At 39.8% G+C, this 17,721-nt stretch overlaps 1 protein-coding gene across 2 annotated transcripts; it reads right to left on the bottom strand.

Moving 5' to 3' along the window:
- Nucleotides 1-236: 236 nt before the first annotated feature.
- On the bottom strand, nucleotides 237-15,989 carry glp2r (glucagon-like peptide 2 receptor). Of its 2 annotated transcripts, none has more exons than XM_089015938.1 (13): nucleotides 15,530-15,989; nucleotides 13,865-13,961; nucleotides 12,339-12,443; nucleotides 10,933-11,060; nucleotides 10,719-10,825; nucleotides 8,900-9,056; nucleotides 8,234-8,393; nucleotides 7,046-7,106; nucleotides 6,894-6,960; nucleotides 5,155-5,243; nucleotides 3,830-3,968; nucleotides 3,709-3,750; nucleotides 237-2,639 (listed from the first exon to the last, which is right to left on the bottom strand). In XM_089015938.1, the coding sequence occupies exons 1-13, from the start codon at nucleotides 15,614-15,616 to the stop codon at nucleotides 2,268-2,270; spliced, it is 1,611 nt and encodes a 536-aa protein (XP_088872064.1). In that variant the 5' UTR covers nucleotides 15,617-15,989; the 3' UTR covers nucleotides 237-2,267. The 2 variants fall into 2 exon arrangements, with proteins under 2 accessions (XP_088872064.1, XP_088872065.1); XM_089015939.1 differs by lacking the exon at nucleotides 15,530-15,989 and adding an exon at nucleotides 14,916-15,129.
- Between the last annotated feature and the right edge of the window lie 1,732 nt (nucleotides 15,990-17,721).

The following is a 17,721-nucleotide window of genomic DNA, read 5'->3' as shown; positions in this document are numbered from 1 at the left end:
GCTTCAGCTGTTGTTAAAGCGCTATATAAACCAATATGTATGTATTGTATTGTATTTTGGCCAGCCACCCTCATTTCAAGCTTATATAACTCCAGACCCATATGTTTTAGGAATTAACTTTTTTTTTTGCTGATGAAAGAAGAGAGTCTTGGGTTTCTAACGCGGTATTGAATGTTTATACAGTCCAAAAACTCAAGATTCTGTGGGTCCTGGAATTCAAGTGACAATGACAAAAACCCTGGCACTGGAATGGACACATTTTTGCACGTCTGGCAGTGAATGAGTTAATAAACAAAGAACCTAATGTTAAGTTGTCCGCTTCAGGCAAAATGACACCATATCTTTGTTCATATTTGCTTTTTACTGCACAGCCACACCTTGTAACTTTACATTAACCCTTTCAGGGGCAGCGGTTACTACAATAGAGACCAGATCATGCTTTCAGGTTCAAAAAGACAGTCAAAGAAAAAGTTTGCTCCACACGTTTAATTCGTCAGCATGTTATTACAATGATACCTTGGCTTATGAACTTAATTGGTTTTGGAGTGTGTAAGGCAAAAAGTGTTTATCCCAAAAATTAATTTCCCACAGGAAACCATTAAAATGAGAATAATCCGTTCTCAGTTCCCCAGAAAACATAATTTTCTACTTTCTAATTTTCTAAGCCTTAAAACTACACAAACTATACCTTATTATATGTATATTTAAATGTGCTATTGTATTATAAATGTAAATTTCTGCACTGCAAGACTAATAAAGGCAAATCCAATCCAATCCAACAATTAAAGAAATAAACTGTACTATATAATAAAGTCGTTTTATTTACCTTTGTGATGGTCGTTGATGGCTTAATGGAATGGATAGCTTTATGCATAAAGTGTCTCAAGGAGCTCTGGGTTGTACATCTTGGAAGTTGTGATACTGCAACAGCAACAGATACAAGCAGACTCACTAGAAACATCATTAATAGCTGGTTCCTTTGCTTGTCTTTTCATTTCAAATTGAACTGATGGATGACAGGTTTTTTGTGGAGCCTGATCGATGGGAATTTTAACCTTGCAGTCTACACTCTGCCTTTGAACTATCAAAGTTGAAACAAGTCCAAACGTCACTGTTTTCTATCCATTTTATGTCATGATCTGGTTGGCGACCAACGGGGGGCGCTGTCGGCCCCGCCTACACCTGCACAGGTGCTGGTCGTCCCGATCAGATTGGCGACCAGCGGGTAGCGACGTCAGCCCTGCCTGCAGCCTCGCAGGTGCTGGTCGTTTAATCGTTGACACTTAAAAGGACACCTGGCACGACCATCCGGTGCCGGTTCATTGTTTGTTTGCTGCTTGTTTGCTGCATGCATTGTGTATGTGTTTGTTTAACCTTGGCAGACTTTTACTTTTGGTCTTCTTTTGCTACTTTGTATTTTTTCCATTCAGATGATTTTGATGTTTTACATTTTGTTCCTGCTGACCTTTATTTTAATACAATTTGTCAAACAACCTCCTGCTCCCCCCTGCCTGCTTTTTGGGATCCGCACCCGCCATCACCACCTCGCAAAACGTGACATTTTATCACTATCTCACTGCCTGTCTCTTTAATGTTTAAAACACCTCCCTCACTGCTGCGCTCTTGACCAATCACGTGGCTTTAACCGAAGACTGGGGGCGGGGAATAGAGGACAAAAAAATGTCGGCAGCCATTTTCTTTTTTGGAGAACGGCTTCACTCTCTCTGTCTGTAACCCCCACCCCATCACTGCTGCATTCTTGACCAATCACGTGGCTTTAACCGACAACTGGGGGCCGGGAATTGAGGACCAAAATAAGCCGGCTGCCATTTTCTTTTAGGAGAACGGGCTTGTTCGCGAACGACACATCGATCATTGTGGCAGCTCTGTGTGTATCCCGAAAAATAGTTTGTATGCCAAGGTAAAATGTTAATAAATTTAACGTTCGGAAACCGAAAAGTTCGTAAACCGAGGTATCACTCTATTCACATTTAGAACAGCAAATACATTGTATTCATCGGACATTTTAACCCACACATAATGGTGTTGGGATATTTCTAAGTGGTCAACAAAAGCAGTGCGCATACCATACGATATGGTCTACTGTGATTTGAATAATGACATAATCATGTGCTGTTCATGTGTATGTACAAGCAGCATTTTACACTTGACTTTTGGGTAGTCAAACATTCCTCCATTCGTACTGGAAAGTTTCTTTTAATTATTTAAACCACAGTCTTCATCTTAACGGTCCCTTATCAATAAGTTTAAAACTCACTCTCCTCCAAAATCTCCTCCATAGTCTCTCCGAGAGTAATTTCTCCATCACTGCTCGAAAGACTCTTCCTGGTTAGAAAGTCAAGACCAGTGATATCAAATCTTTTTGCCACCTGACATGGATTCTCACTTTCTCCAGAAGCTCCAGCGCTCACTCGGAGAGCCACCTGTAACAGGTGTGGGTGCATGGTGAAAGTTGAAGATGCTCTTTCGTCGCAAGAGTTTCTTTGCTGGCACCGTGGGCCGTGCTTTTTTGTACATTTCCACAAGTGCTTGAGTGGTGTACTTTGAAAACAACCCCCGAACTGGAAGTTGTTGTTAAAGGAGAAAATCTGCCAGCGTTTCTTCAGTTCAGCTTGCACCTAAACCCCAGACACATGAAACACATAAAATGATTCAAATGAATGGACTGAAAAACGATATCCTGAGTATGTTTTAAAAGGGCTAGCTAGCTTATGCTAACTGCTATCTTGGCATTTGGGGCTGTGGTAAAAATGCTTTCGCAAGGAGAACATAGGCTAAATTTTGTGGGAGACATTCTACCTCACGGTTTTTTTTCTTCACTTTCGGGGGAATAGTCTTGACAGTGGTGGACCTTTAGGGCCTGCAAAGCCTTCTCTGCAGGCCTAATATATCTGAATCCATGAATTCGAAATTGACTTTCACCTTCCTTTTGTTGCTTTTCCCCTGTCGTGCTGCTTAGAGATGTGTCTTTCCGTATTTAAGCATTTAACCAATCACATTTCTTCATTTTTTTGTTACCAGGGTTAGAAATCTACCTGGACGGATTCACAATCAGTTCTGCGGGCCCTGTAGCATAAAATAAGTGTCGATAAAACTGCTGCTTTAACCATTCAGATTTCAAGTTAGCGTCACGAAGGCCTTCTCATAGCTCTTATTTCCTGGCTAACGCTACCCTCTAGTCGACTGGTAGTAAATAACACAACACTTTTTACATGAGTCGCAGCTCTAGCTGCAGTAAAGGTTGTATCATCATAAAATAGGTATGAAGGGTTGGGTTGATTCACACATAGCACTATTGAAGGCCTAGGTGTGAAATGCACGGCTCGCCACTGAGTTTTGAATGGAATTTAGATACGTTTTTAGCGCAACCCATGTTTCGTTCAAGCTCAACTGTACTAGCCCTTACCTGCTGTTCCATCATTGGCCTATTGTTGGATTCAAGGTCTCAGATTTGTTCTTGTATGACAATCACGATGTTCTCAGTGATAGTGGAACTGACCTCCACGAACCAGTATGAATACTACCAGATGCTAAAACAGTCATCTCACAATCACAACATCGGTTGTAGCTGATAGCAAGCTGATAACAGGCCTAATTTTACAGAAATATCCCACAACAATACATCCCATCTATAAACAGCGGATCCAATTTGTTTGCCTCGACTGGGACAAAACACAAAAAGCATACCTCTCCATTCGCGAAGCAATACAACACCCCAACCAAGAAGCCCTGTCAAAGACAAGTGCATTCTTATCACTATTAGATGACAAACATAACCAGGCACGCCATTATTCATATTTAATCTGACCTGAAAAGAGCTCAGGGTGAGATTGATAAAGTCCCGAGCGTAGCGACTGCTTCCCTCCATGCATTCATCCACGAGCACAGTGAAAACGACTTCATGGATGCCCAGCAGAGGAATCAACACCAGGGTTGCCCTGGCTAAACTGGAATTCATCAAAATGCATGCAATCATGTTTAACTCATTCACTGCCATTCATGAATTTATGCGGGAATTGAAAATATGACGTTCCATTCCTGAATTTGTTTGGGTGTGAATAAAGCGCTGGCCATGGCTTCTGGTATGTACATACACCCTTGTGCAAATTAATTGCACCACCCCGATATTTAGGCCTGAAATTGATTGTTTACATTTTATTGACAACTCAAATGATGATTTTAGTAAGAAGTGTGTCCTCCCTTGTTCTTTATCACCTCAGCGATGCGTTTTGGAATGGAATCGACCAGTTGTTGATGATGGAAGGGTCCTTGTACCAGGTCTTAATTATAGCACAAATTAGGGCTTTGTAGTCTTGCAATCTTTCTCACACAGACAAATCTTGATTATTGACCATAAATTCTCAATCGGGTTCAAGTCCGGTGAATTTCCAGGCCAATTCGTCACAGTAATGTCCTTCTGTATCCATCTCGTTGAAGAAAGACGGAAAGGGGTTTAAGACATGGTAATCCAATAATTATCCAATCAGAGGCCTGGTAAACAAGTAATTAGGGAACGTGGTTGGTCAAGTATATGGAACAGACTCCACCCCTATCGTAGCAAACTTTGTTCTGAACTTTTCACAAGATTTAGAATGATTTAAAATAGCAAACAGTCAAGATCACAGGGTGATGCAATTAATTTGCACAAGGATGTACATGTATTGCATTGTATTTTGAACAGCCGCCCTCATTTCAAGCTTATATAAGTCCAGACCCATAACATTTTGGAATTAACTGTTTTTGTGATGAAAGAAGAGAGTCTAAGGTTTCTCACGCTTCATTGAATGTTCTTGTAGTTCTAAAACTCAATATTCTGTTTGTCTTGGAATTCAAGTCAACAATGACAAAAATCGGGACTGGAGTGGAAACATTTTTGCAAGTCTGGCAGTGAATTAGTTAATTTATTCAACGATACCAAATGAAGACAAAAATTGCTTAACTATGCTCGTGGATTTGAAGGCCAACATAAATGGGGCATCCATGTGACTTTTTGGAATGTCCGTAATGTTGAAGAAAAGTAGATAGATTTCATCTAAAGACTTATAAATAGTGGCAGTCATTAACAAGTGGTCTTGTGCTTCTCAGTGTTTGTGTCCTAACATAACCCGGGAATGGTTATTGCCTGCGAAATACCTGTATCTGTAGTCTGTAAATTTCACCTGATCCGCTTTGAGCTTGGAAAGCAGCAGCAACAGAATCTTGATGAATATGAAGAAAATGATCTGCAATGTGCATTAAATGTAATGCGAATAAAATCCTAAACGTTAGAAAAGCATTGACTCGTTTTGTGGACAGTATAACAATGCACAAGGGCGTCTTTATTGAAAGACCTTACAAGACATCCATTTGGACATCCTACTGGACCCTCCGCACCCTGCCCACCACCTTTTCCAGCTACTCCCCTCAGGCAGGCGCTACCGATCCATGCGCACCAAATCCAGCAGACATTTAAACAGCTTCTTCCCCCAAGCCATTAACTCTTTGAACTCTTTCAACAGTAGCCAAAATGGAACTGTATAGTGCCACTTAGCAGTTTTTTTGACAACGATACTAGTGCAGCGTGTTCTACCGGAAACAAATTCCTTGTGTGTCCTACATACTTGGCAATAAAGATGATTCTGATTCTGATTCTGATTTATTCATCTATTTTCAGAACGGCTTACAGGGGTACTGGGTGTGATGGGGGCCTTTCCCAGCTGTCTTTGGGTGGTTTTCATAACACGGAAAGTGTTTTTAAGTTCTTAAGTAGCTCAGATCACGCTGCTGGATGATACTACTTAGTGCTTTGTTACGGCTTCAGCTATTGTTAAAACGCTATATAAATCAGTAAGTCTTGTATAATTGTATTATTTGTGTCTTTGTGCCCTGCCATTAGCCGGCAACCGGTTCAGGGTTTCCCCCGCCTGCTGGCAAAGGCTTCAGCAACGACGACAGATCAAAAAATAAATACATTAATGAGTAATTAACAGTTACAACAACAAAAAAAAATCTAAATGTATTGTATTGTACTGTATTTTGCACAGCCGCCCCCATTTCAAGCTCAGATAACTCCAGACCCATATAACGTAGGAATTAACACTTTTTTTACTGAGGAAAGAAGAGAATCAATGGCGTCTTACGCTGAATTGAATGTTTATGTAGTCCTAAAACTTAATATTCAGTAGGTCTTGCAATTTGAGTGAAAATGACAAAAACCCTGGCACTGGAGAGGACACATTTTTTTTGCACATTGTTTGGCAGTGAATGAGTTAATGCATAAGTGTCAAACTCATTTTTTGCCACGGCCACATTGTAATTACGGTTTCCTCTTGAGGTCCGTTATGAATTTGGGGAAATCATTAGAATGTTTCATCTCCACATATTGCATACAGAACGCACCACAAAGTAATGAAAAAAGTAGTTTTCAAATTTGAAGTAACAAATAATGACTAGTGTTTTGGTGTACAAAATACAATTTGAAATTTCGGGTCGGACTTCAGCAAGCATCATGGAATTTCACAAGTTTGATTTGCTTTCGTGGGCCGAATAAAATCATGTGTCGGGCCAGATTTGGCCCCCGGGCCTTGACTTTGACACCTGTGCTGTGAATGATAGAGTGACGCTTACAGACCTTGTCCATAAAATACTCACAAGTGATTTAAGTGGTGCGCTGGTGACTTTAAAGTGAATGGGGACAGACTGTGACTGTCTTCTCATGGTTTTAATACAGTTAACAACTGGTTATCACATTGGCCTTTGTATGTGGAGTTTGCTGGTTCTCCCTGTGTGGGTTTTCCCTGGGTAACTCCCGCATTATAAAAGAGTAGCCACTCGCCTCACTTTTCATTCAATACCAATCCAAATCATGTTCAAATGCATCGTGCAGTACTTACCAGTACTGCCAAAGTGATCGGGCCCTTTATAATCCACCAGAACCATCGGTTCACAATTGACCAGCACCTTGGAAATAGACATCGTCAAAAAGTTGAAAGAAACTGATGACGAAATGTATTCATTTCATTTATGACAGTAAAGCTGCACTTACTCTGTGTTTTCATATAAAATCTTCACGACTGTCCACGGCGTCACAAAGAAGATTGGCATTCCTGTAATCGTGGCTAACGTTTGAATCGGTAGAACATCATCACATTTTCAGTCATGTGCATTTTACTGGGAAATATATCTTTTTAAATTTGAAACGGGAGCAGGATGACAATGTGTAGTCTATGAAAGCAACAAATCAAATTACACAGGTTATACTGAATGCGTTATATGAACTAGTCTAACAGTCACTCTTTGTTGTTGTTTTTTATTTAATAAGAAATGATCAATGAATGCACCCCAGCTAAGTTATTTAAAGGACAACCGATGCCTCCGGACAAGTTGTGTCCATAATTTGTGAAATCACTTGAAATGACTTCTACTGAGCGTATTTTACAAAGATTCCACCGCATATAGCTATATTTTATGTTTTAAGACTGAATATTCAGGAAGTCTTGTTTTTGAGTTGGTGACGATTCTTGACGTGACGTCACGTCAGGAACGCCCCTGACCGAGAAAGCGACACACAATGCATTTTGGGTACTTTGTTTGGTCTGAAAACTTCGTGTTGATGGCGAAATTAGAAGGAAAACACATAAATAACGCGATGGTGAATCGTTGTGTGTTGCACCAAGACTACTATTTGATACTAGTTGACACAAATTCCCAGCAGACAAATCAGCCCATTTCCAACGGAGTTTGGGCGCCATCTTGTGCATTTTCTGGGATGCTACATTGGAGTCCAGACGCCTCAAAATGAAACGGAAGGACTTCTTTTATTGATTGCAAACATTTATGCTTTCCTCTTCAGAACTATGTGAATCATAATCATAACTGGATGAGTAACTAGAAAGCATCTTCTCCGAATCTGAAGCCATTGTTTTCACTCTCGAGCAAGGCACGATGTCTTGGCGTGACGTCACGAACAAGGGGCCGGGACCTTCTGAAACTGGCCATTTCCAGTTTCATTTTGAAGTAGTTTTTGGACACTTTAAGTCATTATTGGTGTTTTTCATTTGACTAAAAATATCAGCCTGCGTGTTTTGGGCATTTTAGATGCTATAAAAGGTTTTTCTGATGTCAGTTAGGAAACAAAAAAAAAAAATGGTGTCGGTTGTCCTTTAAGGACTCCTATTATATGAATCCATTCGTTCTGTATTTTCTTGATTCATAAAATAAAAAGAGGACGTACCCCATCCTAACAGCATGTAATTCTTCAACAGGCGTCGCTTGGTCAACACCGCAGTGAACAGCAGCGTGTGGAGGAAAATCGCTTCTACCAAAAGCCAGAAATAGTTACAGGCCACAAAATACTCCATGGCCACTTTGGACAATTTGCACATTAGAGAAATCTGTTGAGGAAACAAAAAATTAATATAAATATCCTCATTGAATAACAATTGAGTTTTAAAAAATGTCATTCCAGGGCATTTTCTTTGGGTACTGCAGTTTCCTCCCACATTCCAAATACCTCCATAGCAGGCTGATTGAAAACTCTAAATTGTCCTGAAATGTGAGTGGGTGTGTATTTATCTCTGTGTGCCCTGTTATTGGCTGGCAAACGGTTCAGGGTGTCCCCCCCGCCTGCTGGGAAAGGCTCCAGCACCCCACCCGGACCACTGATCCATATGTTTAGACAATTAAGTGCTCTCTCTCTCTCTCTCTCTCTCTCTCTCTCTCTGTCTCTCTCTCTCTCTCTCTCTCTCTCTCTCTCTCTCTCTCTCTCTCTCGGTCTCTCCTCGGTCTCTCATGACTTCGAACACTTACCCCATCCACACATACGCGATCAAGGTAACTTAATGAATAATAAAAAATCGGTATTAGTGTACCACATGTGATGTTTTCATGGTGACTCTACCGGAGAACTTGAATACGAGTTCCATCCAGGGTCATCCTTGGGTAGGTTGGAATACATGATGTATAGAACGATTTCTTTCAAAATGACAGCGACGGCCCTCAGGATAAATGAGACGAACAGATTCATGTGAATGTAATTCCTTGTACAGTGGAGCTTCCTGGAAAACACAGAACGGAGAGACTCGAGTCGTCACATAATCTGGAAAATCACTAAAGATATACATCGAACTATCATTCGTTTCGGTCATTTTGATCGAAACGACAGTAATGAGTGGTTACAAAAGAGTAAAAAAAACTTGAGACTGTTATATGGTAGTTGGGTGCCCCTTCCCTTAGATTCAGTAGGTTCTACATTTATCAAAGTGGCACAGTATGGCTATTATTACATTATCAATTTGAAATTGAATTGGATATGTTCTTTTAGATCTGATCAAAAATAAAATGGGGATTGGTTATCTGCCCAGTGTAGCGTGTCAGCAGCATTAAAAAGACGCAGTGAGTCTGACGTCATCGGAAAGCACATGCTCAATTTCATCGATGAAAACACAAATGTAATGCTCAACTTCGACACTTCCGTGTGAAAGTCAACTGAAAGAAAAACCAAGAGAAATTTAAATGGCAGCAAAAGCACAGTTCATTGAACACGGTGCATTAAAAAAAGAGGACGACGTCCCCGGCGGAAGTCGGCATCTCGCCAGGATCTCTATTAGGTCACAAAATGGGCCAGCAGGGGAAAATCAGAATCGGATTATTGCTTGACTGAATTAAAGCGGAAATCGATCTGCCAACCAACTGCTAAACCACATCAATATCTTTTGAATGTCACATCTAGCTGCCATCCTGGGCGCGCCTCGCCCCTCCTGTCACCTCCTCCGCCACTCCCGGGAGACGGCCCTTCCAATCATCACTCACCTGGGTTCCCACAGCTGATTGTCATTCACTGACTGTGCCTTCTGTCTATATCTGCCTATCGCTCACGGCCGTCTCCGTCGGAGTATTTTGGATGTTGTCGTTACCACTACCGTGTTGCCAGGTCTGCTATTGTTTAGTTATCTTCCTCCACTCTTCCCTGTTTGTTATTTTTGATGCATGTTCCAGTAAAGACTCTTGCTCCTTCCAAGCCTGTCACGTCGTGTATTTCGGGTCCTTCCCTTTCGCCAAACCCCGTCGCTCGAGTCCTGCTTTTTTGCACTCGAGCGCCCTCACATTGAAAGTGTTGACAATTTACAGTAAAGTCTCGTTATATCGATATTCAAGGGAGTCCGAAAAAATATCGATATAACCGGGACTATCGATATATCCGACCCTGTTTGCATGTAATTTTCTCAGTGCGTGCAGTATCGATATATCCGATATCGATATAACGAGACTTTATTGTATTTCATTTTATTGTCAATTTGACAGATCTCTGTGTTTTGTTTTTCTACTTCTTCCTTTCCTTTCCTCTTACTTTAATCTCTTTGCTGCTGTGAAATGTAAATGTTTCCACTGCGAGACTAATAAAACCTAATCCAATCCAATCCATAACGGCCCAAAAGAGGGAACCGTAATGAATGTATCAATCATATAAATATCGAGGTGTATTTTTTTTCCCCCCACAAGCACAACTAATACATTATGACTAATCATGCCACTCGTGTAAAATTCAAAACATCCCCCTTTAATATAATGTGAAGTTAGATTTTTTTTTCAGAGGTCGTGGGGGGATCGATGCAGAAGAATGATGACTCATTTCCTCTTTAAACGCAAAGGAAAAATAGAAAAGGAAAAAAAAGTAATATTCTTGATTTACAGTCCACGTGTCATCCATGAAAACTGACCTGAACATGCCCATGAGGAGCATGGCAAACACGAGGGAAGCCAGAGAAAGTGAATAGCCGATGATCGAGACGACCCGGAGGGCTGTTTGCCGAAGCATTTGCTCTTCCTCATTGCAGAAATCAACAAGATGAAAGACAGAATGACCACGGTGCATCCTCAAAATGACGCATGTCATCATCTTGACTTGTTTTTTTTTATGCATATTTTCCTCACCTTGTCTTTAAAATAATGCTCTCCCTGACATTCGGAGTCATCCCTCCAAGGCTCTGAGGAATTTTCCTTCTGCCGCCATCTTCCATTTCGTAAGCATTCCCTGTGCGCCTTCCTTGAAATGTCCCCAGCTAGTTGGAATTTACAAGTGCCATTAGTTTTGCCGAATAAGTCAATGGAGCCTTGCAATGCGTAAAAATATGACACTCTTTTCTGGTCCAGTTTTCTTTGATGTATGATATTTGTAAGGTGTTGAAGTCCTCGTGCATCATTTGATTTGTTTTAGCTACGCCATTATGACCGTATGTGATTAATTTGTTAGGCTGTTGGTACGAATACATAAAATAAATATGCAAGCACACGCTTCACAATGACAGAAAAATGTCAATGGGCAGTAAAATGGCTTGCCGGATAAGACACCAGATAATAATAAGTACAAAAACAGCGGACAAATATTCATTTCTTTCTATTTTGATCCTGCTGCTGAAATCTAAAGGGAGTGTTTTTCCCTGTTTTTCTGTACACTGACCTTTACAAGTCTATAATTTACAATGCCGTATTTTCCGCAGTATTAGGCGCACCTGAAAGCATTCAATTTCCCCAAAAACCATCATTGTGCAGTACAATCTGATACGTTTTATGGTCTTTACATTATATATATTATATTGAGTTGTTTCTTCATACGGGTTCCATCTAGTGTTGAGTATTAGCTGGAACCAATTGTAGCTGTGCTAGCTCTGGCCAGTATGCGCTTATCACTAGCGGCTTGAGATACTATAATTGGCTAGTGTCTGACATTTCACTCCTCATCTGAAGAGCTTCATCAGCGAACTAAAGTTGTGCTGGTAACAGTGGCCCTATGTCCCTAACGGACATAGGTGGCCATGCCGGAGCCCTCCTCTAAAGTTGGGGGAGCGGTGGACCACTCCCTGAAGCCAATCTGTTTTCAATAGATAGTTACCTCTATCTTTTTATCCCTGGCACCGATTTCACCTCATTAGCATGACTAAGCCTACGTGCTTTCAAACATTGGTTTGAAAGAGGAGTAAAAGAAGCAATTTTTGTAAAACAGCAAAATCCTTCACTAAATCGCCATGGTGGTTTCAGGTTTAATTTAGACCGTGCTTACAACACTTCTTAGACGATACCACGTAGGCTGAGTCATGCTCATGAGGTGAAACCAGAGCCAGGGATAGAACAATACTTCAGTTTATACAATAGAGGTATGACGAGAGGTAACCATCTATTGGATGGATACTGTATCACAACTATTATAGGTCCCATTCTATGTGCCTACTAATGCAGTATGCCATATATATGAAAACAGTTACAAAAAAATGATATTTAAGGTACACTTAATTATCTGAAGCGCTTTATATTGCAGAAAAAAACAATAAATAAAACATTACCCATGTTGATCCACGGTAAGTACGGAGGACAAGGGACGGACACATTTCCAGGAGATGAATGGGGCCAACATACAAATGTGTCGAAAGTTCCCTTACAGTAGATTCCTGCAAGGCATTGATAGTTTCTCAGATGACTCAAGGGAAATACTGGTCGTAGTGAAAACAAGGAAGTTTAATTAAACACTTATTTGAAAAGAAATGACACAAAACGCAACCATGGCCCATTTATAACTGTGCCCAAATGCATGCATCCATGAAAAAAACTTGATGTGTCTGACTTGGGTTGTTCACAACTATCAAACCAATAATGTTCTTCAAAAATTTGCTTGCGATAAATTTCATTGTAGGGTTCATATTGTCAGCATATTTTGTTTACACAATGTCAATTCAAAAAAGGAGCATGGAAATCTTAACAGGTGGGTGTGTGGTGTACAGTAAAGTCTCGTTATATCGATATCGGATATATCGATAGTCCCGGTTATATCGATACTATTTCTATGCACGCACAGAGAAAATTACATGCAAACAGGGTCGGATATATCGATAGTCCCGGTTATATCGATATTTTTTTCGGACTCCCTTGAATATCGATATAACGCGACTTTACTGTATATGTTTTTTTATCATTAGTTATTATCTTGATATCTAAAGGACAACCAGCACCATTTTTTTGTTTCCTAACTGACATCAGAAAAACGTTTCATAGAATTGAAGTGTCCCAAAACTACTTCAACAGGACCTCAGAAATGGCGAGTTTCAGAAGGTCCCGCCCCCTTGTCGTGACGTCATGCCACAACGTCTTGCTTTGCTCTAGAATCAAAACAATGGCTTCAGATTCGAAGACAATGCTTTCTTGTTACTCATCCAGTTATGAATATGATTCAAAAAAATGTGAAGAGAAACACATAAATGTTTGCAATCGATTAAAGAAGTCCTTCCGGATCAATTCGAGCCATCAGGACTTCCATGTAGCGTCTCAGAAAATGCACAAGATGGCACCCAAGCTCCGTTGGAAATGGGCTGATTTGGCTGCAGGGAATTTGTGTCAAATAGTAGTCTTGGTGCAACACACAATGATTCACCATCGCGTTATTTATGTGTTTTCCTTCTAATTTCGCCATCAACACGGATCAACACGATGTTTTCAGACCAAACAAAGTACCCAAAATGCATTGTGTGTCGTTTTCTCGGTCTCGGTATACGTGACGTCATGTCTGGAATCGTCCCACACTCGATAACAAGACTTCCTGACTAGTCTTAAAACATAAAATATAGCTATATGCGGTGAAATCTTTGTCAAATACGCTCAGTAGAAGTCATTTCAAGTGATTTTACAAATTATGGACACAACTTGTCCGGAGGCGTCGGTTGTCCTTTAAGGCAAATCATTTTATTTAACATGATACTTTTTTTTTGTCAAAATCAAAAAAATATATATGTAGCATTTCGTCATATTACAGTAATAAACATTTGACCCCACTCCCACTCTAAATGATTTGATGCACAATAAATAAAGTTTGACTTACCAGCTTTAGGCCGTGCGCTTGACGTGAGAGTTCTATTGCAACCCTCCCAGTAGTCTGTGCGCTCTGCGATCAGACTTTCGAGCACTGAGCATGTTATCTTGCATTTTGACCCAGAAAAAAAAGAAGAAAAAATAGATGATACTATCCTTTCACCCATTTGGAGTTTTCAGTTAACTTTTTAATAAGCAAGCCAGAGTATCTCAATGGGTAAAAGCCCACCAACCACAGGGAGAAGCTCTGAGCTGACATTTGAACCTGAAACTTTTCGCTCACCATCATTAAATCATGCTGTCTGCACGATTCCTTGAGAGAATACACCATTACTCTGCTATCAATGTTCAGTGTACATGCTTTGGGATTTAGAACCATCTAGTGGCTACTTGAGTTCTAGCATCAATGGCCCAATTGTTTTCTTCAAGGACCGTATTAAGAAAATGGAAGGATCCAATGGCTATTTTCTAGTTTATGGGTCTATAAACAGAAGTAGACTATACACAAAACAGGGTTTTTGGTGTCAATCAGCATTAAGAAGGTTTAATTTTAAAATATCAATACCTGATAACTGATTCTATCCATTTGAAAAACAAAAAGAATATGCATTCTTTTTGTCGCAAGAAATTCAAGTACTGAAAAAATATTTCTGTCTTGGTTCGACAGCTGTAAACCAGCCCAGAAATTTATAAAGGCCAAATGGACTCTATCTGCTCCATTTTTGGCTCGAACTGGAAACTAGATTCGTTGCACACATGATTTTTCGGCAGTCTCAAAGCTGTTTCTGTACATTATCTACGTCAACTGTATTAACTAAATTTAGAATCACATTGCGAGAATAGCTCAATTCATCTTCGGTTTGACCACAGTGTGTGTCGTATACTCATTTAGCCAACCTTATTGTGTGTCAATAAGATTTATTTCTGTGCTAGTTTTAGATTATGACTACAAATAATTTGATGGAGTAGAAAGCATGGCGCTTGCTAGCGAATTTAGCAACTAATAATGTCTTGAATTTGAGACATTTTATATTCTCCTTCCAAAAATTAGTTCAACGTACCTGAAGGTAATGATCTATTCAAGCACACAAGTTATGCTTACAAATGTTATCACTAAAAAAAATGACAAATTCAACAAAACAGTAGTCTGAGTCTTTCACAAACGTCGCAATGCTAACGGAAAGCTAAGTACGTCATCTTTTCATTGACCACTTGGTGGAGGTATTTTACTGTTTTGTTTTAATGTGTGTTCAGCCTGTATAAAACTGAACTATTACCTTCACCTAATTAATAGCGCGCAATTAAGAATAACACATGTACAGGTAAATATTAAAAATATAAATGATAATAACGTGGCTAGATGGTGGCTAATCTGTCGGCAGTGCCAACAACAAGGAGCACTCAAAACACAGTTACCCAAAGACAAGTGGTGCCAGCATCAAAACAATGCCAACGTTCATCTTTGAGTCTAAACATACATTAAATTGGCCACACATTTTTCTTTCTTGATAAAAAAAAAACAATAATACCAAGCACTCATGCTAAAGATATGTTTCTGAGCTTTCCTCTACAAGCGAAAACCATCAAAGAAGATATGATAGTTCACGTGTCTATAAATCCTATTTAAAAACATCACACAGGGCTACTTTTAACATTAGATTTAGATTTAACTTACCGGATAATTGGAGATCATTAAAAAGACAAAAAAGAGCCACAAAATTGCCCAGATGTTCCTGTTCAGGATGGACAGCAGGGATGACATCGCGATAAGTGTTTACATTTAGAACGAAAGTGATTTCATGATTTCGTCTAGTGTCCTGTTGGGTCTGCAACTCATCTCCGTGTAAGTTCAGCAAGCCTCTTTTTACCACTCAGGTGCATCTCCCTCCATTTGAGGTTGTACCACTCGCACGGTCTCGAATAAGGATTCATTGTACTGTATATGGTTAAACGTTAAGAAAACAAGATGTTCATGATGTCTAAATTTACAGTCCTTAATATTTTCCCAAGTATTCCAATGATCCCGCGGGACTCAAAGATGAATCAACCCCAAAAAAAAGACCACTCTATGACCATAATCCATTCTTCCTGTTGATGAAGATTTATCCTGTGTCATGTTCTGCCTATCCTTGGAGTTCAGCTAAAAATGTGCATGAAGATCCCAGACAACAGATCGTCTCTCCCACCCTATCCCCCTCCAACCAACCAATGAAAAAAAAGACCAGGGACCTAACCTTGTTGTTTGGGAAAGATGATCCATAAGGAGGATCCGCCCAGTGACACACAATGTTATGTCTATCTACAGTACCTATCTATCTAGCTACAGTATCTATCATGTCTATCTAGCTACAATATCTATCGTATCTATCTAGCTACAGTATCTATCATATCTATCTAGCTACAATATTTATCGTATCTATCTAGCTACAGTATCTATAGTATCTATTTACCTACAGTATCTAGCGACCGTATCTATCTAGCATCCATCGATCTCTGTCTATCTACACTATCTATCCATCTATCCATTTATCTACATACTGTATCTATCCATCCATCTATCTACATACTGTATCTATCTACCGACACATCTATCTATCTATCTACCTACACATCTACACATCTATCTATCTACCTAACTACCTCTCGACAGTATCTACCTACCTACCTACCTACCTCTCCACAGTATCTACCTACCTACCTCTCCACAGTACCTACCTACCTACCTACCTACCAAATAAATAATAGAAAGGGGATTGGAAATTGTTACCAGCGCAATGCTACCAATTTGTGATGTTCAGTGGGTGTTCCTTAATAGATATTTTGTGGTGTCATTACAATAAACTAAACCAAACAAAAGCCAAAGAAAAATAGTCCGTAATCGTGTCACACCAATAACACAAATAATTAGCACAGTTGATTTATACCGTAAGCATTATTTTGGATTGAACACTGTGAACTCTGCCTAGCAACAAGTGACCCAAACTGGATAACGAGGGGGAAAAAATTGGAATCATTGTTTTGGATTGGTATTTGTTTGCTATTCCCGAACAAATTCGGGAATGGCAGCGAACGTGTGTGATCAATGACCAAATATTAAAAAAAGAAGAATTGACAATGAAACAAGTAAACAAGAAAAGTAGAAAAACGAGCCACCATGTCACTTCTTATTTTTTTCTGAAGCAAAGTAACATGATGATGGAATTTATAAATGCCTTGATAGCATAAACGTCACAGACCTCAATGCAGATGAAACATGATCATTTTGTTCCTGTATCGGGTGGACCAGCCATAACAGTAACTGTGATGCATGAAGGAACTGTTGAAATTCAATTGTTTCTGGCTTCATAAGCATGACAATATCTGCCCTTGTGATAGAATCATATTTCCCTATAGTGCCTCTCGTAAGACACAGAAAAGGCAACGATTAGAGCAGAAAGAAAAAAAAACATATAGCAAATAGATTGGATTTTCCAGTGGGATGATCTAAATCACAATAAAGCATTTAGAAAATAGATAAAGCCTCTGGGGTGAAAGTCTTTTGGTAGACGGTGGTGGGTTGCTGATTACTTCACGATGGTGTAGTGGTTCACTTTCCCTGACTTCTGTGAAATGCGGGTTCACTTTCCATTTCGTGACAGAGGGAATATGAGAATAAATGATCTTTTCACGTGACCTGCAATTGACATGTTACCAGGAGCTGTGGATCAAAGTAACTAAATACAGAATGACTTGAAAAAGTCTGGGGGCAATCCGATAGATGCGGATTTTATAAACTGCTGGTACAAATGTAAATAGTCAACACAACACGGGGTCCAGTACAATCGGATTTGGGTTGGTTTTACCCTTTTCATGGAGAGCAGTTATTAT

This window comes from Hippocampus bargibanti, linkage group LG15, assembly GCF_051943395.1.
Source record: "Hippocampus bargibanti isolate YZ-2025 linkage group LG15, ASM5194339v1, whole genome shotgun sequence".
Taxonomy (NCBI): domain Eukaryota; kingdom Metazoa; phylum Chordata; class Actinopteri; order Syngnathiformes; family Syngnathidae; genus Hippocampus; species Hippocampus bargibanti.
The sequence above is the reverse complement of the archived record's forward strand: the minus strand, read 5'-3'. Positions and strand labels throughout refer to the sequence as shown.